This window comes from Melitaea cinxia, chromosome 28 (genome assembly GCF_905220565.1).
Source record: "Melitaea cinxia chromosome 28, ilMelCinx1.1, whole genome shotgun sequence".
Taxonomy (NCBI): domain Eukaryota; kingdom Metazoa; phylum Arthropoda; class Insecta; order Lepidoptera; family Nymphalidae; genus Melitaea; species Melitaea cinxia.
Genome location: NC_059421.1, coordinates 5,257,961 through 5,279,759, shown reverse-complemented (window position 1 = coordinate 5,279,759; position 21,799 = coordinate 5,257,961). Strand labels below are relative to the sequence as shown.

The 21,799-nt window shown below is 30.3% G+C and overlaps 1 protein-coding gene across 1 annotated transcript in view; it reads right to left on the bottom strand.

Annotated features, from left to right (window-relative positions):
* Nucleotides 1–10,664: 10,664 nt before the first annotated feature.
* LOC123667555 (irregular chiasm C-roughest protein-like) overlaps nucleotides 10,665–21,799 on the bottom strand; it is a 69,431-nt gene continuing 58,296 nt past the window's right edge. The window contains exons 13-21 of the mRNA XM_045601438.1: nucleotides 21,339–21,492; nucleotides 18,179–18,417; nucleotides 17,477–17,644; nucleotides 16,139–16,254; nucleotides 14,696–14,838; nucleotides 14,287–14,460; nucleotides 13,880–13,986; nucleotides 11,965–12,064; nucleotides 10,665–10,730 (exon numbers count right to left, since the gene is read on the bottom strand). Coding sequence (XP_045457394.1) covers nucleotides 10,693–10,730; nucleotides 11,965–12,064; nucleotides 13,880–13,986; nucleotides 14,287–14,460; nucleotides 14,696–14,838; nucleotides 16,139–16,254; nucleotides 17,477–17,644; nucleotides 18,179–18,417; nucleotides 21,339–21,492 — 1,239 coding nt within the window. The 3' untranslated portion in view covers nucleotides 10,665–10,692. The remainder of the gene's footprint in view (nucleotides 10,731–11,964; nucleotides 12,065–13,879; nucleotides 13,987–14,286; nucleotides 14,461–14,695; nucleotides 14,839–16,138; nucleotides 16,255–17,476; nucleotides 17,645–18,178; nucleotides 18,418–21,338; nucleotides 21,493–21,799) is intronic.

Genomic DNA, 21,799 nt, shown 5'->3' with positions numbered 1-21,799 from the left:
AGGAGGCGCTACTTAATGCGTTTCGCCCCAGTAGTCCAGTAACGCCCCTGTGCCCATGTCGGGCCGGGATGGGAACCCGGTCCTGCTAGACATGGCGTCGTCGGGATTGTTCAGAGGTAAGCCGGACAGTCCCCATGGAGGAGAAGTCGGGTCTTTTCGCCGAGGCCAGCCTGTCGCTGGAGGGATCCTGTTGCCTGCAAATCCGGGACCCTCCAATTAAAGCGGCTGAAGGCCCCCGAAGGGGTTTTGGTCGGTAGTGGGTACTTCATCTAAGTTTGTACTGTACCTATTGTTACTATGTATCAATTTATACGAATATAACACGATTATATCGCCGTGATTTATTTTTAGTTGTTTCAAAAATTTAGTTTTCATTTTGACGTTTGTTAGTGTCACCTCATGGTAAATACTCGTAAATGTTTTCAATTCATTTAATTTTTAATTTCATTTTAAATAAATTTTTGTTTTGATTAAATAAGTACATATTATTTATTTTTAGTTTCAGCCAAAAATCTCCAAACTATTAAACTTAAAGAAGAATAAACAAAAATCCCTGGCACAGTTAACGAATTATATAATTTCACATTCTAAACGGTGATTAGAAAAAAAAAACATTAAAAAATATATTGTACAATATAAAACCTACATGACTATATGACCTCCATATATATCTTTTTACCTTTAAATAGGAACATATTACTCCCACTTACATCTTCTCCGGTACGTCAATTAAGGTTGTTTCACATTTTGAAGCAAAAAATAACTTATATCTTAAAATAGGGCAGAAATCTCGAATTTTAGACGACGACGAGGTAAAAATAACTATGTTCGAGTTATAAATATTAAGATGACGTGGGTCGGTATACTAAAACTTCTTCAAATGTTCTAAAATAATACTTAAATAGCACTACTTCATGGCACAGATGTTTGCCGTGGTCTGGGTTTTTGTACAGTTCTTGTGGGCCAACCCAAGGTGCCTTGGACAGTACGTTACGCCGTCGATCCAGGCTGCTGGTTGGTACTTATAGTAGGGACCTGCCAACCTGATTGTGAAATTTATTTGTGGACACAGTTTTGGTTTATGTTTATAAATTTAATTGCAAGTGTTTATTTTTAACTGTTTGTGTTCCTTAACAATAAAAAAAACGCGCATTGGAGCAGCGTGTTGGATTAAGCTCCAATACTTCTCCTATATGGGGAAAGAGGCCTATGCAAAGAGTTAGATGCCTAGAATTTAAAGTAAATTAAACATCATTAAGCATTAAAAAAAACATTAACAGCGATTGGTTTAAATTAAAAGTATATTCACACAACAACCCCAGATTAGATAATTAATATTTCTGGTTGGTGTTGTTTCTGTATAATTGTGTTTGCTCGCAAACGAAAAAAAACCGACTTCAATTACATCGACGAGTAATACAACGTAGATCGAAGAAAAAATAGTCAAGTAACTACGCGTTATCAAAGATTACTCAAAAAGTAGTTATCAGATCTCAATAAAATTTATATGTGACCACATGACAAACACCAGCTTTCGATTAAATTAAAAATTATTAAAATCGGTACACCCAGTAAAAAGTTATTGTGGATTTTCAAGAGTTTTCCTCGATTTCTCTGAAATCCCATCATCAGATCCTGGTTTCCTTATCATGTTACTAAACTAGGAATATCTTCTTTCCAACAAAAAAATAATTATTAAAATCCGTACACTCAGTAAAAAGTTATTGCGGATTTTCAAGAGTTTCCCTTGATTTCTCTGGGATCCCATCATCAGATTCTGATTTCCTTATCATGGTACTAAACTAGAGATATCTCCTTCCTAACAAAGAAAGAATTATCAAAATCCGTATATCCAGTAGAAAGTTATGCGGTATAATACAACTTAGGTCGACGAAAAAAGCGTCAAGTAAAAACGCATTATTAGATATAACTCGAAAAGTAGTTGTTAGATCTCAAATAAATTTAAATGGGACCAATTGTCACACACCACCTTTCGATTAAAAAAAAATTGTCGAAATCGGTCCACACGGGCAAAAGTTCTGATGTAACATACTTAAAAAAAAAAAAAATACAGTCGAATTGAGAACCTCCTCCTTTTTTGGAAGTCGGTTAAAAAGAAAATAGTCTATATTATTAAAAATGAATGTTGCTAAGCGCGTAACTCGAGAATGGCTCGACCAATTCGGCTAATTTATTTTTGTATGTTCCTTAAGGCCCACGGGGGTTTTAATACTAAAAAAACTTTACTATTAACTACTATTAACTTCTGACAGAACAAAGTATAATTTTTTTATACACAGCTATAGGAACGCCTAAAAAAACCTTAAGTTTGAAAATCAACAAGGAATAACGTCAATTGTTACCTAGAAAATACTTCAAAGCCTCCAAAAACCCGTTGCCCGTATAAATTCATGTCGTGGAATAATCCACGTGGCAACAAAGGCGAAACAATCTCCTCAGCCCTAACATTATGCAAAATAGAACGCTATAGAAAGCACTATCCAAGCCTTTCTGGAACAATGGCCATCGAAAAACCAAATGCAACCGGAATAGCCTTTTTCTATTGTTAATTTATATAACGTTTTGTTATTTGTTATGTTATCGTTTCTATAAAGTTGTATTTTGGCTATTTAATAGGTAGGACATTCATTTATGTCTGCGACGTCCTGATGCTGGAATCGCCTCACTAGCAAACACTTGCACTTTACCTTTTGAGTTATCTCTAAAGACGCGTATTTACTTGACTAGTTTTTGATCTACGTACGTTGGTTTGCTGATCGATGTAATTGAAGTCAGTTTTTTTGTGTTCGTTTGCAAGCAAACACAATTATTTTTCATTATAATCTTAAATATAGAAATCGAATCCAGAAGTTATCGAAGTCAAACAATGTAATAACTCCTCAAGCCTACTGAACCGCCAGTATTGTAAGATTGCCGGTGGAGACTGGATGAAGTTTGCTTAAAACCGGAATGTTTGGCGCAACATTGGGGAGGCCTATGTCCAGCAGTGGACTGCGACAGGCTGAAGAGAGAGACCTACGTAAAGTTTCAGCATATTGCTGTAACACTAGAGAAGTCTAGAAAGCCATTTTATTAAGTGCTCATTACCTGTACACACACGCTAGTAGGTCACGCGGTCAAAAAAAAATGGAAAAGTAACGCAGTGTGATAATTCCTTACATACGCATACTAATATATATTTGAAACAGACACCGATGTTCGGCTTTCTACTTGTCAATTACATTTAAAAAAAATTACATTATTGACAAATTTAATATGGACATAGTTTGAAGGAAAAGAAAATGCTATATGGTATATGTATACTATGGGATAAATATAAAATGGATATTTTAAACACACGTTATAGCCTATTCTTTTTTGGTAGACAACGTAATGCCTGTGTTTTAGGCAAGTGGCGACTGTATACAAGTCTATGTGTGTTTTTTATAAATCTATATAAACACATAGATAAAACGAAATATTAATAAGTCCGCTTATCAGTCATGGATACTATGAAAACACTAAAAATGCAAGAGAATTGACGCACATAATTTCACTAGTGTAAACTATATTAGAAATGTGAAGAAGTCCCCTATATCTAAATTAAGAATAGTATCAATAGTCACTAGTACATAATCTTTAGATTTTGCTGATATTCAAAGGCAATATTATTTCATACAAGTATACTTCTTTATAATAAATATAAATAATAAATAAATATCTTATAAAATGCACACACAGTCGTCTGTTCTTAGGGTAAGCAACTTAATGCTTGTGCTATAGCTAAATACTTTTTTTTTGACAAATATACATAGAAATATCAATATACAAATATAATTATATAAATACAAATATCACACCCAGACTCAGGCGGGAATCGAACTCGCAACCCGCGGAGCAGAAAGCAGGGCCACTATAAACTGCGTCAACGAGGTAGTCAATTATATTATAATAATGGTTACAGAGGAAATACAACAAATAATTTAATTGCAAATTGAGCGCATATTCATTAAATTAAATAACAAGTTAAAAAATAAACGAAAAAAATTAAACGTGTCTGGAATATTTATAAAAACGAGATCAGAAAGACTTATACATAGATGCATAGTTTTCCATTGTTGTCACAGCAAAATCAGCTTATTTGTTTGTAAAATTGTTATTGAAATTGGATTTGAAAAATCCTTTTCTTCTTGTAAGGAAACTGTTTTCTAAAATAGAAATCAGTTTTGTTGAAAGATCCCCAAGGATTCCTTTTAAATAGACCATTATAGATGATATGACATAAGCAAAGTTGGGTCGTGTCAGTGATTTTTAAACGTGTCTTTCATTACTTATTTTTTTTTTTTTTTTATATTTCAGAAGACATCTTAAGTATATTCAAATTTTTTTATAGCATATGGACGATTGCAATAGCAGAAATATCGAAAGCGCCTTGCCTGTCCTAACTCCGCTGTGAATATACTGCATCAAGGAACTCTGGCTACCTTACTTACCACAGGGACACCGCACTACGAGCAGAATAACTTGGCTATTACCTTCTGTAAAATTGGGGTACTCCTATAGCTGGGCTGTTCCAGATTTCGAGCACGATATTCCTGCTGGATCCTACCTCAATTATGCCTCTAATAATGCATTACTTTATATGTGCTATAAGTATGAATAGTCCTTATTAACATTATGAAACAAAATATTGTTTATCTGTTTTAATATAGGAAAACAAAAACTTCATACATGGAGTCAACGTATAAAATCCTTTTTATGGCGGAAATGAAAAAATTTCTCAGGAGATGTTTTCATATTTAATGCTGACGTGAACGTTGTACCCGCAACAACTCTTTTACTAAAATGTATATCTTTATTTATGTTACTATTTTATATTTTAAATATCGTGTTTTATTCATAAATGTTTTATATATCATATCGTTTTCTCATACATTTTTTTATAAATTAAATGGATAAAAACTTGATATAGGTAAAACTTTTTATGTCACACCGGCGGAAAAACGAGAACTAAAAACCAAACTAGACCCAACCAAATCTGCTTCAAGAAAGAACCCGTAACTGCTGGGATTAAGGTATCTCATTTTATCTCATATCACTGCATCAGGACAGTTGCTATGGACAAATCAATTAAGTAATCGCACTAGCTTAAACTGGCAAATTTCTCTCTTGCAGATAAGTGAACATTCATTGATTACTTTATGTATTAAATTTTCGCCTATGATACAATTTTTCCTTACAACATTTATATTTTACCAGATTATTGATATATATATCCGACCGATGGCGGGATAACTATCTAACTGCTGGCTTTGAAATACACAGGCCCAAGACGGGCAGCAGCGTCTTCGTTACGGCAAAGCCAGCCCTGCGGTCACCAACCCGCCTGCCCAGCGTGGTGACTATGGGCAAAACACATGAGTTAACGCCATTTTTAAAGCGAACTTGTGGAGGCTTATATCCAGCAGTGGGACTGCGATAGGCCGAAGTTGTTGTGTGAGTGACATCTATATTAATATGATAAAGCTGTTAATTTAGTTTATTTGTTTAAATACGCTAATCTCAGAGACTGCTGGTTCAAATTGATTTTTTTTTTGTGTCTGATAGTCCATTTACCGAGGAAAACTATAGGCTATTGTTCTCAAATTCAAACAAAACGCGGGTCACAGCTAGTCTATTGTAAGTTTAAAATGTTATATGCTCTTAATTAAATCAATAAATAACCGTATAAAATGTTTTTTATACAAACAACGGAATACAATGTAAATAGAGATGAACTGCGCCCTGTTATAAATTCCAATAAAAGTCTAGAACTAGGTTGAACCGAACGAAACGTTAAAATAAAGCAGAAATAACCAATAACCGAAGCGGGCGTATTTTTATTTGAAATGTACATTCTGTTATCAAATTTTTAAGCTATGAATGTAAAGTAAAGGTTAGCTGTGACATATTTTCACGATAACTCCCCCCCCCCTACCTATTAATATTATAAATGCGACAGCTTGTGACGATCGATGTATGTCTGTTACTCATATAAAACTATTAGTTCATAATTTTAATGAAACTTCGTAAGTCTTCGTAACATGGGGGTCCAGAATGATACATAAGTCAGCTACTTTTATCCCGAAATTCTCACGGGATCGTAAACTATGCGGGTGAAACCGCGAAAAATAGCTAGTATCATAACAACATACGTAATTGTCATAGAAATGTTAGATTTTAAATTAAATGGTGATATTTCAAATTCAACTAAAACAACATTATACAATTTATCGAAAGACCATTATTTTGAATGAAATCATATAATAAGTAATTATAATTACTATTAACATTAATTAATTACCATTGCTCATTAAATTATTAAAAAAAATTAAGACCGAAAATTGTTTTGATTTTATATTTAATAAGGAATTCAGCGAATTATTGTTTTGTGGTTGACAGAAAAGATTCTAATACGATACAAAATATACCTATTACGTTTTTCGATTATAATTAGTTAAGTAACATCCGTCAACACTTGGTTAGATTTAGCTCCAATCCTTCTCTTACCTAGAAAAAGAGGCTTATATGAAAGAGGCTTAGTTGGATATTAATTTTATACGCTTCAAATATTTCGATAGGAATAATTGGTAAAAAATTAGGGATTCGTTTAAACAAAAATATAGTTAGGGTCTGCTCAAAACTTTAATTCCTTATATTTTACAAATGTTTTTTACGTCTCACGGCAAATTAATTTCATTAAAATTGTATGCAAATGAAATTTTAACATTTAATTAAAAAAAAACAAAACAAAAAATAACCTAAAAATGAAAATATCAAATGCCATAATAGCAGCTGCATAACAACGGAAAGTCAAACAAATTAGTGAATAAATAGTTTTTAATTATAGGCATATATATTGTAGGATAGATAAATAATTTATATAATAAATAAAACGAGAAAATACATAGGCCAAAGTTTCGTTTTATTTAGAAAAGTACTTAATTTGTACAATTTTACTAACATACATTTTTTTTTCTTTCAAATTTATAACACTCTCATTCTCTTTTTTATCTATTTTCTCACTCCACAAAAACCATTACCCTAATAACTAAAGTAGGTTCCAAATTGAAAGCTTTACAGTATAATAATTACATACTCCTTAAATATAATTCATTATACAATTGATTATTTACAACAGAAATCACACACTTTAATCTATGTATCACAGAAAAAATAATTATACATCGTATAAAAATGTCATCTACAGCATTTGTTTGACGTATCATTAAATTATACATCTATTTTACAGTTTGTATACCGCTGTGAATGATATTTTTATACATTATAGATCTAGATTAGTGTTCATTTATACACCAAATTTAGAAAACATTTTTACTATAAAAGTCGGTTAAACATTTGTGATTTTAAAGAAATGAAATATGCCTGTTTTCATGTGTAGTAACTAAGTTAACTATACACTAACATTTCAACATTTCTAATAAAGTTAATAGTAATTGTATAAGCAAATTTATCTATATACAAATTTCTTAGCTACGGAATAAACTCAATTTTGTGATTTCTAAATGAATTGATGAATAATAATTGACAGATACGTTTTTCTATTCAATATTTATGTAATGTATTATAATTTTAAATGTATAAATTAGTTTTATGAAATACATATAGTAGAATAAAAGTAAAATAGAGCTTAGAATATATACATTACAATTTAAAATTCTCCGTTTATTATAAAACATGATAGAATATACATATGTATTTTAAGAAATCACAAATGATCGAGTTATACTTAATAGATAAAGACGGATGAGATGATTTTAAGCAATAGTTTGCAAATTCATATAAAGATTTTTATGAGTCTTAAATCTTTCTAGGCCATTCGAAAATTTATTTCGTTTCTTATAGATTTTTTATTTAACTTAAAAAAGTTACAATAACAGTAGTCAACATTCTAGTGAGGTGAGTTATACAATTAGTCGTATTTTATATAAATGTGCAATGCGATGTTATACATGCGGTAAAAGTGTATAATAAACAGTTGAATATTTAACGAATTTTTACGAGTCAAAGAAAAGAAAACCTTTTAACATTTAAAATAGTTTTATTTTTTATTTATTTATAGTCTGTCGATTTTGTTTTGTATTGTCGGCAATTTGTGGTGGAGTTCATGAAATTTTAATAGGTCATCTAATTGTAGCGGGCCAAATTATACCAAGGAACGTATCATCAATTTTAAAAGCGTGGCGAGTGATGTACAATCGATACATTCGAGGTTAATAGCGTAATTTGTTAAAATATATGTATTAAGTATTTATATAAAGCGCTTCGCATAGTTTCGTAATCCCTATAATTTTGAAAGTTTTGGAACAAGTGTACAGTTATGAAAGAAAAAAGGATTAAGTTTAGCATTTATTACTTTTTTAATTTAACTCATATTGCTAGGCCATTCATAGCTATACAATATTAATTAATTTTTATTTCTTAAAGTTTTTATTAATACTTTACACGGATTTCATTATTCGATTTCGTTTTAAATTTATTGGATTTTGTATAATATCATTTGCGATATAACTTTTTAAATCCATCAGGGATCATCAAAGTTTTAGTTATATGGAAATTACCGCGATTGTCATTTTGAATAACTGGAGTGGCCCGTGACTATGACATCATATATGTTATATGGTTAAAAAATTTCGAATATTGCATAAATATATAATAAAATTTAATGTATCTATGAAAGTTTACAATCGAAAAAAGTGAATTATAAAGTAAAAATTCATTGAAATATGAAATATTCGTATGTTTGTTAGTCTAATCAGTCTTAGATCGAAATTTTAAAGAAAACAATTTTTATCTATAGAATAATTATTGAGCATTAGTGACAAGCTAGATTGATATTTATCTAAAAATGTTATAATATGTGACGTTTTAATTTTAATAACATTTAAAATAAAATGGAAGAACTTATTTTGATATTGTTTATTAATTTTACCGTTAAATTTAAATCTAAACATGTATATGACGAATGAAATCGATAAAGTACTTAAACGTGATAAATTTGTTTGACATACATGAGCACGCTATTTCAACATTATGTTTTGTATCAACATTTATTCATTGAAACGTAATACATCGATATCATTTTATTTTTCAATTTGCATTTTTACTTAAAGCATGTTTAGATGTAGATTTTTTTAACTGATTGATATTTTTGCTACGTTAACTTATTTTATTTCTGTTTTTTTTTAAACGTGGATCACCTTATGGTTGAAAAAAATATTTTCAAATTTTTATTTTTAAGCAAATCTATGTGTTATTTAATTGATACGATAATACATATTAATATTCCATTTACGTTTTTAAAGACAGTACAATACATAAGTGTTATTGTATTGTTCAATTTGCATGTGTTTGTAAATTTGTGGGTAGACAGACAATAAATTTGTAACGTATTTAAATTTAACGGTAAATCTTGATATGTAAAGTAATGGCACGAAATATTTGTTTGAATTAAAGCTATTAGATACTACAATTTTGATTATTTAATTTTTTTGATAAACTATGTAAAATAAAATAAAAAAGTGATAATTATTTCCTAATATAATATTTTGATACACATCTCTCTCATGCACTATATAATTATTATATGTTAGAAGAAGACAAAATATACATTTAATTTTTAAATAAAATTGGTTAAATAATTTGTAAATAAATTTTCTTCAAGGCAAATGAGATTTTTATACTACAAATAATCAATGGTTGCAAAGTACACGTGAAATAATAATTATTTGAATAATTTTGTTAAAAATTTAAATTTTCTTGTTATTTTTTCTTCACATTAAAATATTACTTTATCTAATATATTCAAAAAGTCATATTAATAAAAGATTTATATACTTTAAATAATAATATTTGTAATAAAATTCTTTATGATTAGTTTTAGGCACAAAAGGAGTGCAAGGTGAAGACCGAATACTAAAATACAAAAAAAAAAGATGGTCACCGATTCATTTGTTGACCAGTTTTGACATGAGTTATCAGATAAGTTAAAATTCTGACATGAGATAAAAGGTAAGTTAATGTTTAAAATTTCCTATCGTACAATAGTTTTTTTTTTTTTTTTTTAATTTTATATACATAGCAAAGACCAGTCTCAATGGGATGATTTCAAATTGACAATAATTTACATGACGATAAATGTTTTAAAATGAATTTATGACAAAAGAACTTTTATGACAATTTTAATAAGTGTGTTTTATGTATTCACTAAGGACAGTAATATATTCATTCTATTTTTAAACATTTTTTTTTATTTTAAGTATAGATAAAATAAATCATTTTATTTTTTAATCTATACAAACAATCTTTTTTAACTTAAAATCTATGGCCTTTCTAAATAACAATAAAAACAGTACGTTAATAAAAAAAAAATATACAATAAACTAACGTAAAAATCATACTAAAACATCAAAAATAAATATATATTATTATCCAATTTCATTAATATTCAAACTTTCAAAGTTACCAAATATTTTTTATAATACTTAAATAGAATTTGTGACATAAAAACGTTCACTTTTAATAATGATTACACTTTTCATATGAAAATTCACTTAATTTCACTAATCCATAACACTGTATCGATTTCAATAAAAAACTTTAATCAACACTAGAAAACAGTTTTAGGAACGTTTATACATGCGTCGCTAATGGTTGCTGGTTGCCGTTACCTGAAAAAAAGTTAAATCTTAGACCTGTAGCACTGTATACCTGTATAGCAATCTTATAAACACGAAATTTTTACAACATATATTATAAGTAATAAATTAATTAACAATTAAATTATTATTAGATCCAGTCCCAACCAGATACTTCAAGTTTTTTCCAGTTTTAAGCTAACTTATATTTTACAAAATGTTGTATTTTTCATAACAATGAAAGTCGATAAAGTCACGTTGCTTTGCAACTGACATCAAACAACTCAAATGAGAATTACACTCACGTACCGAGCAACAGAAAAAAAAAATATAAATATACATGTCTGGGAGTACGTTTTTTTTATGATATATTTTTAGCTCATATTCCAATTTTTTCACATTTCAATTATTATACTTGAAAAATAAAATGAGTTTTTATCCATGAATATTTAAAAATTTTCCAATATCTTTATAATGTTTAAGCTGAACCTTTGGAAATCAATAAAGTCCTTTAAAGTAAGATGGCCTAGATAGCTTGTGTTGTAAATTTATCTTTAGTTGCTCGCCTTAATGTTTAGGTTTAACGATCTCTGTATAGCAAATTATCGAATAAATGGTAGTCTCAATATTTGACAGATAAACGATCGACTAGCGTTAGCAATGTATAATTACTGTAACATAGACAACAAAGTAATAACAGCTAAAGCAGTAAGCAGATTTTGACTAGTTTTTACCGGAAAAAAAACTGGTTTAAACTGGATTTGAGTTTTTTTTTTAATTTAACCAGCATACTTCCTATAGCTGCCAGCTTAAAACGATAGGAACTGAATTCGTGGAAAGGCAACCCATTTGACATTGTAACTATGTTAGCCATTGTAGTGTAGTCTATGCTTTTAAGTAAAAAGTTCATAAGTTAAATACACTTCTAAATCTGTTTGGCTGAAATAATTCCTTAAACCGTTTTCTAAATTAGAAACAAAAAGAAGAGAAATTACTTTAAAGAGAATAACAGAATAGAACTGCCATTTGAACACAGGACAAGTGGACTGTACATGTACTTTTTCTACTATTATCTTAGATCTCAACAGTAGATACAAAAATAAGGACACAATTTTAAATGTGCAACATAATTACATGCTTACACAATTATACACTCAAGCGCTAAAATAATCAACTTACCAAACTACTCAAAATGTCAGAGTACTAAGTCTGTATGCTGAGTTGTTTCGATAGATAAAATATATATATTATATCAAAATAAATTTACCTTTCTTAGTAACGGTCGTGTTACTTAAGGATCGATTCGATGGAGCAAGTATGTAGTGCGAACTCGGCGATTGAGGAGTGGTCGACGAGGTCACTCCGACCTGATAAACATAATAAAACGTAAATACACGTATCTTTACCGTATCTATATTTATAAGTAATGTACTGTTGTGATTTGTTTGTACACTTTTTATAATAACTACGATGTTAACCATACAATTAGGTAATCCAAAAATGATATAGATTATAGAGATACGATTCATAGAAAGGATCTTAATGTTGCACTAAATTAGTATCAACAAATATGATTGATTTTTTTTTCGGGTACTTTTAAACGGTCCACTGTTCAGGGCTGGATTTTAGTAACCCCCAAACCAGTGACGTTATGAAGGCTAACTATTAATAGGTACTCAAAAATATGATTGGTTATATCAATTATACGTGACATTGACTAAAACATTTGTGCTAATTTGACACTTATTGTTATTCTTGGGCATAATGGCTTTCAGTTGTGCCAGGGGGCACTGTCGATTTCGCCAATTTCACGTGGGATGGAAAAGACACGAAGGGGAATGATCAGTGTGGTTGAGATTGTAATTTTGACACTATTGCTAGCCTTTATATTCCAATAAATAAAACAAGTTATAAAAGCCCGAATGAGACCGACGGAAGTGGCGTTTAGTATATTATTATTATTTTTATTATCGATGAAAGTTTGCACAGTGATCGTTATAATGACATATTGCAATAAAGAACGTGGTTACGATCCCCACTTGTGACAAACAAACATTTTTATAGGCCACATATTCGACTTGATATGGGACTTTGTTGTTTCTGGACCACGGGTTTAAAGATATGGGGTAGTGTTCTGTATATGTTTTTATTAATTTATACAATAAATGGGAATTATCATCCTATGTCACGCCATACATAAACCATTATAAAGCTATTAACTACGTATTATTTTTTCTTAGTTTACACACACAAATAAAACACATACAGTTTGCATCAGTATAATAATTCTAAAGAATATTATTTATTTTTTTGTATTGCTCTGTTTATATACTTATGTACAAAATTTTCAGAATTATGAATTTTGAGTCCTGGTAGTTTATTTAAGAAAAAAAATATACGTAGCTATTTTTCTAAAATTAAATTAAATATAATTATAACATCATAAATAATTCAGTTTGTAAATTCGGTTGGACTGATTTATTTTCGTTTCCAGGTTAAATGAGTGTAATTAGTTCGGGCGACATGTACACCAACATGGAGATTGGGCGCTTAAGAGATTACCAATGGCTTTGGACTAATCGGTCAACACGATGACATTACAGGATACACGTACTAATCTAGGTCCGATGTAATCTGTCTTAGGTCACGTGACCAAACCTAGTTTCAACTTCTAAAAATAAATACAAGTGTAAGCGTATTATTTAATGCATTTGGTCTTTCGGTCTTAGAATATTTAGCGCTAAGTAATTACAAGATAATACATACATTAAGTCTGTTTGCTAAGGTATTTTTAGGTGGATTGCTATATTTAGAAGAAATTTCAGAAACAAAAGGGCTTTTAACAATGGTTTTGAAACCTCGCCGAACATTGTGGGATTACGTGTAAATTTACAGACTTTGCAAAATCTTCATAACAAGCAATATTGTTGAATTCGTACGTACCTGCACATAATATATAAAAATCATAGGTTAACATCTGTGAAAAGTTAAAAATTTCTAAAAGTACTAGTTTTATATGAGAAATAGGTAAAGAATTTTAGTTCAGGTTTATAAATTTTCCAACAACGTACAAGGTGCAGCGAGGCGAAATATATTTGGTCTAAGGACATGAGTATAGTATATGTACATGATTTTATACAATCAATAAATTTTTGTACTATAACAGTGGTTATAGGACTTACCGTAGGCTGTACGCTATCTGTAGACAGAGTAGAATTAGTGATAGGACTTGTGGCACATTGTGGTGATGCAAGACTTGTTGGCGATGTTATTGAATGTGATGATGTACCTAATAGGAAAAATATTAATTTAAATCTATTTAAAACACATGCTCAACCGTTTGATAAAGTGCGATGTATATACAGAAGGGTAGCTTCAGTAGAACGTATTAGAGAAATGGAAATAATCTTATAAATCTAAAAAAGTATATGAATGAAGATAATTTAAGGTTTACAATTGTTTTCGTTGTAAATGTATCATTTCAAGCAACTATGGAAAGGGTTCGAGGTTCAGACAAAGTTTCGTGTCATGCTAATTGATACTTTAAGAGTTCTAATTACTAAATTGGTAAATATAAAAGTTAAATTACCTGAAGGTATTATAACTGAACTTCTAACTGATGAATAGGGCGGAGGTGCGGGAGTCGATGCTGGTTTAGCTGTGTGTACAGTACTTAATCCTGTTCTTAAATGTGGATTTCCATACGTCGCTGCGTATCTTACGTCTACTCCTTGGATTATACCACCGTTTGGTACTCGTGCACCTATGCGTGATATAAATAATTGCTGTATATAATTGATATTAATTCTTCGTCAAAATTAAACTAAAAAAGAAATGGTAAGGCAAACAACCGTCTCAAAAACAGTTTTTAAGGGTAAATATACGCCTGCAAAATTCAGTATTTCTTCCCCATGATAAAAATCATTCTAAAACTTAATAAAAGCCAAGAGATAGTGATAAGAGGGTAGAAAATAATTTTGTCCACAAAAGGTCCTAACCTTCATTCGGCAAATTATTCAAAGCCACACTGCTATCCTGCCGTTTCGCTGCACGCTGCAAAGAATTGCTCTGGGATCCATTACTCGCGTTGTATTGTACTGAAGGCGTATCAACGCTCCTAGGAAGGCTGCCGTTTATAGACCTATTGAGGAATGACATTAAAATTTACTTCAATGAAGCGTCTCATTGTTTTACTGAAATATTTTGCATTTAAAATATTCATAGAAATGTTAAGTTGGAAATGTTCATTATTGTTATATTATAATATTCGTAAGCTGATGTCTGGATTTAAGAATTACTTATTATAAGAACGTAATAGTGCAGGTTAAAAATATCCAGTTTACTGTCGAAGAAAAATCAACTTTAATACAGATTATATTACATTGCTTCATTCAAATATTACTAACAGATACAAAATTCATACAAATATGCTGACTTTTTATTTTTTAAAGTTATACTCTTAGAAATAGAACATCTGAATTTTGGTTTAGTACAAATTTTATTAAGGACGAATATTAAAAAGAAGGTAATAGTTAAAGAAAGGATATATTTTTTTCTCGTTTTATTTTCTAAGTAAACAGGGAAAAATGATATAATGGCGAGTCATAGAAAAATAAAGTATAATTTAGATTATATCACTTATCGTATTTAATGTTCGTACAAATGTCAATGGTGATTTGAAAACATCGAGCGATTTATTTATTAGAAATATCATTACACGTACGTTCTCTGAATAATTTAAAAGCTACGATACAATCATTTAAACTGTCATTAAGTCTTTTATATTATTGTGTTCTATAAAATCTAAATTAAAGACGTTTGAAAATTTTATAAGCACTTCGTTTAAAGAAATGGTAAATGAATACTACTAATTATAATTTACTAAAGCGGTGTTTTTAATTACGTTTAATAGAGAAATTAACATGATGATATTTTAAATTTAATTATAAGCTAAATTGGTCATATAATCGCTTAAAAGATAATTAATTATGCGTATTTTTAGCTTTGAAGTCTAGAATTAGAGATGGAGAAAGATAATGTTAGAAAATGTTAATTCTTTAATGTGAAATAAAATTAACTAATTTAGTACTTAAGAGAAAGTTATTCATAAAAATTAATTAATATTTTATTTTCTTTTTCTTTTTAATTGTCGTGACAAAATTATATTTTCTAGAATCATTTTATTGTAATAATATTTGTTTAGTTTTATTGGAATTTAAATTAGGTAAATGTGACCAAATTCTCAAAAAAAAAATTACAAGAACTTTTTAAGGTTTATAAGTTTTAAAAATTTACTATCATTAAAAAAAGCGTAGTATTCAAGAAGAAAAAAAAAACACATGGTATTATTGACAAAGATTATGTAATATAGAACCTCTTTTCAATTTGAGGTAAAATAAAAAATTAAATGAAGTGTAGAGTAAATAAAAAAGTTACATTACCTATTGGGTGTAAGCTTGTCACTCGCCATAGTGGGCGATTGCACTCGTAATGATCCGGGCGTATAGTCGTGACCGTAGTGGACATAGGTTTGGTATCCGTTACCAAAACCATTTACCTACGAGTGTCATAAAAATATATATACATATTTATATATATTTGATAACATAAATAAGCGCTTCAACGACCTCCAGTAGGATTTTCTGCTGTCGGGGATCCGAGAACACACAATACACAACCATAAACACCCAGTCCACGAAAAACCTCTATATGACCAATGCAAGTGTATATCATGGACAGGGATCGAACCCGCGACCGCCACTACAACAGTCAGTGTAACTGCTGCGCCCACACGTCGTCAAAAATAAATACGTTTTACACAAATATAGGTCACCTTTTCTTAAGGTAGAGATCTTATTAGCCTAAGTTTTAGAGGGTTCATGCGAGATGCATGAAATTAAGAAGATACAAGTTCATATACATACATACATATATAAGACTTTACTATCAAAAGTAAGAATTATCTTTTCATTTTCTTTTCATGTTATTGGTTTTTAAATAAAATCTTCCCCAGTAATACATAATTAACTGACAATATTACATTCTTAATAAATCTTTTATCAAATCTAATGACAAAATTATACCCAATTAATTACTATTCAACAAAACAGGAAATAATCAACAATTTACCACGAAATACCTCATTATAATTTAAATCAACGTTTAAATAGATTCAAACGTGTAAAAATATTAAAATAATAGTTATTAATAACTAAAATAAATGCTAATACTTAACACATTTATAAATCACTACATAGTATTAAAAAAAGTCGCTTCCCGCTGTCTGTATCTTTAAAACTACGCAATGGATTTTGATGTGGTTTACTTTAGTAAGTAGAGTGATTCCAGAGAAAGGTTTATATGTATAATAAAGACAATATAGTAGAGTAGCACTGATAGTTTTTGCAACCAAACGAAGCACGAGCGGGTCGCTAGTAAAATATAAGTAAAACTTCTTTACGCGCGCCTGACTTGGGGAGTAAGCTGGTGTGACGAGAGCGTTACGAAAAGGGTGAGGCGAACGGGAGTTGAGAGAGAGATATAAGTTTCATCGTGGTAAAGAGGTTCTACTTCAGTCGTATGGTCTAAAGCACGGTCGTTTTTTTTTTAATATTTACAATTTTTAAAATAATTTCACGACTTGCTGTGTAAAACGCACGTTGTGATGTACGCCTCTAAGTAGAATTTTATACACATTTGCTTTTCGTAAAATTGATAAAACATTGATGTTCCTTAAATAAATACTAAGACAAAAAATAATAATCGTGTGAATGAAGTACCTTATAGTCCGAATAGGCCGGATCGCTGTAGTCATTGCTGTATCTATACGGCTGATATGTGTTAGTTTGATTTATCGAAGACAGCGGCACCGTACCGGCCAAAGGGATACCACTCCCTAATTTAGCATTAGAACATAATGTACTATCCGATCCGGTGTTCGAATAATCCTGTAAAGAAATCATTTATCAAGCGATTTGTTACACGTTGTCGCGTTATTTTTGTAGTACTTAATGAAAAGATCGATTTATTTTTAGTTTCGTTCGATATGATCTTCGGTTAAGTATTCAATGGTAAATTAGCTGATTTTTTTTTTATAAAAACAACAAATACATCAGATAATGAAATCATTTATTCGTCACAGCTATTTTATTTTAACATATTAACCTAGTTAGTCATTGTTATATAGACAGATTTTGATACAAGGCATTTTAGGAATTTTAGATTCAAGAGTGGGGTTTTGGACAAAATGTTCAATTAGGCAAAACTATAAAAAATGCTGATAGTCAAAATGTTATAAAAGTCAATCGTAACAACGCTTAAACATCGTAAAATAATAGTAAAAGAAACTAAGTTCAGCCACATATATCTGATATCGGTTATTCATTAATAAGAAATATAACTTTCTCATCATCGACATTTACATCTCGAACAATATCATTTCAAAGTTTATTTTTGAAAGTTTTAATAAAATCACTACTTACAATTTCGCAACTGCCATTCGCCTGTCTCAGTTCGAGTTTCAAATCACTTATGTTTGAATTTCTATCGTTTTCTTTGAAAAGTTCCTCGGCAGTAACCGTAACGTCTGGCTTCTCTGTTACTTGTACTTGTTTATTTTTTCTCTGTTTTCTTTGACATAGAATTACCAGCATTATGACCACTGCTACCATTATCGTTCCTGATGTCACTCCGAACAGAATCAGCAGTAAGGGGAAGCTTTCTAAAAATAAATTAAATTTAATTATTAGTTAATTGATAATTATGTTCATTTACGCATTTTTCTTCGCAATAAGAGTGGAGAACTTTGTCGAAGAATAGAAGATTTCAGACAGCCAAATACATTTACAACAAGATTAATTTATAAAATTGTTTTTGGGAATAACGATACTAAGGTACAGCAGGAAATATCGTGCTCAAAAAGCAGTGTTGTGTTTCTGCGGTGAGTAAGTTGACCAGAGCTTTTTTTCTGGGGGGATTAGGAGTTCGCAGCTAAACAATAATGCCTTCAAGCAGTGTTGTGTTGTGTCCTGGGAAGCTCGCTTACCATCATGTGAACCGTACGCTTGTTTGCCGATCTAGTTATATATATTAAAAAAAAAAAAAACGACGTAATTAATCTTTAAAACAACGTACGTAATAGTAAGCCGAGGGTGAGCTATTAAAATCTTCTAAAAGTGAAACGCCAATAAAAACACTTAAAAAAGGACCGAATAGGGTCGAACTTTACCAAAAAAATATGTTAACCTAAAATATTTTCAGTGACAGATGGCATCTTTTATGCGCCGGGCGTAAAGTTAAAATGACGATACATTTACGATAATGTGTGGTCGTTGGACCCGTAATGGAGCTTCGTCAATGTCTATAGAATAATACCGATGTCCTTTCGTGTTTTCGAACTATACTCGAAGATGAATTTAGTTTTTTATAACCGCGCTCGACTCGAGCGCTTTGTGTGTAGTTTTAAAGATCAAACGCTCTGAATAAAACATACTATGGTGTCGATTATATTGCAAAAACGTGTACCAGAAAAGAATTTCAAGATTAAACCTTATTTCAGTTCGAAATATTGCAACGATACAAAAAAATTATCACGATTGAAAAAGATAGAAACATAAAAGCAATACTAAAAGTCTTAAATACTATACTAGGTCATGGTTCTTGTATTTCATTAAGAATAGACCAGTCAGGGACTCTTTGTAAGTCAAGCACATGCACATACTTTACGTACCTCGAAGTCGATAAACAGGAATAAAAATTTATCGAAAAGTGTATTCTTAACATGTAATACAATTTTCAAAAAAGTTAGCTTAAGCTAAGGCGCACAAACCATTGTGCACATTGTTAGAATTTTGTTCTAAGTACAAACTTTGGACTTTTTAGAAACGATGTATCTATTATGCATATTATATTTCATCAAGATCTTACTAATTTTGTACTAAAACTAAGTTTATATATTATTTTCAAAAAAGTAACTGTGGAGTTTCTTGCCAATTCTTCTCTGCAGAATCTACATTCAGAATCGGTGGTAGCTTTACTTTTATAAAAATAATAAACACCTTAAAATTTTAATCTGTAAAAGGACGATTCGAAAGTGCTCTTGGGGTCTATTTGAATAAAGTTATTTTTGATTTTGATTTTGAATACAACTTCTATTTATTCTAGGCGTCATATTCCTATTAAAAAATCTCAGGAATCATGCACGCGTTCTAAGATTTTTATCTCCGGGTTATAAAAGTTATACAATGGAAGAATAAGATGTCTCGGGTTTCCCCGGGGGTAATACACAAACGTGGAGTGAAGTTTAGATTTTAAAACTGAAATACGTTCCGATTTCAAACATTCAAGTTAAATCTTCGCAGCCGGATTGAAAAAGTTACGCTCAAAGAAAAATGTATCGTACATTTTTTGTGTTTAAATCTTTCAAATTTTAACGAGAAACTGATGCATTATGTAGTTTGTTTTACGAGAAATAATTGTTTTTTGATAAGATTGAAATGGACTGTCCTAAAGTTTATAAAGTGGATTTAAAACAATTTAAACCGATTTACTAATTGGAGTGAGGCCTATGTCCAGTGAACTGCGATAGGCTGAAGCTATATTAATATTATTAAGCTGATGATATTTTTTTTGGTTGGACTCCTATACCCAGGTAATGGTTCGTTTAAAAATGCATTCTATGATATGCAGCTTATTTATCGCGGAAGATTATAGGCGATTTAATATCACACTTCGATATATAGAATAGAACCACACAAAAAAAAAAAATACAACAAAAACACACCAGGAACACTTATTCCTCTTAATTTTTGTAGTTCTTGCCAACAGCTTATCAAAAAGAAAATGTACTATAACGAAAGCAAATACTTAAAAAAAGGTTTGATAAGCTGATGGATTAGTTTTTCATTTTCTATGCTTATATAAACCTCACTTTTGTAAAATGTTTGATTGTTACTGCAGATTGTAATTGACATTTGACAATTATGACAGACGCCAGTGGGAGAAAGTGAATTTGAATCGACTCTGATTCTATACTACGTACAATGGAAACCTTACCATGAATATTCTAGTATAACACTCCCATTGTTCGCAGTTAAGTGATCGGTTTCGAACATCGTTGAAATGATTCATATCATTAATTATTTCTAATGCCTCAATTATTGTTTCCTAGTAATTACTATTCCAATCTTTAGCATCGAAATATTATATATTTTATATTTGAATAGATAATTTTATGTGAAAATTGAAGTTCCACATGAATGGACATAGAAAATGATTCAGGCTATAATGTCCTACTGCTGGCAAGTCGGGAAGAAGGGTCAGAGTTTTACCAAGCTACTTGTGATCACTATCTGGTGTATTTACAGCACGGCAGGACAAACAAAATTACGTCCAATGCACGATGGGAAGACCCAAAAAGCATACAAATAACAAGTTTTTTTTTTATAAATACAAATATAGTCCTGATCGAAAATCGTACCCTCGCGTTTGCGACTATACGCACTACTGCACCACAAAGATTGAAAGACGTCTTAACACAGATATAAATAACATAATTGTAAGGTTACACAATTAATTTTATTCTAAAGCAATTGTCCTCTAAAGCAAGATTTAAGACGTTAGTGATGGCATTTCCATACTCACTATTGGACTTCAAGATGATCTCGATGCTGTCACTTCCATATTCATTCGACACGTTGCATTTGTAAACACCGAAGTGCTTAGATTGGCTCTCACGAATCGTTAGCGTCGAATTGACGATACCTCCCGATTGCAACTCCTCCAGGAAGGCGTAGTCCTAGTAAAAAAAAATGTTTTTAAATGTAATATAGATAAATGGTTAGGTATATGCGTATATTAACAAACTAAAATAACATAAAATATAGCATTACTTGAAGTGATGAAATAACTATAAATAAATTAACATCTAACAGCCTTCGACCTCTAATAGGATGGATTCCCAGGCCAAGACAAATATCTGTGTGTTCCATACAAACGATTTCAAAAGTGGGATCGAACCCTTTATTAATACTAGTGAACTACGTGATATCATTTTTGTAATTAATTTTAAGCTAAAAAAATGTTAAAATGAAATTAAATGCCTT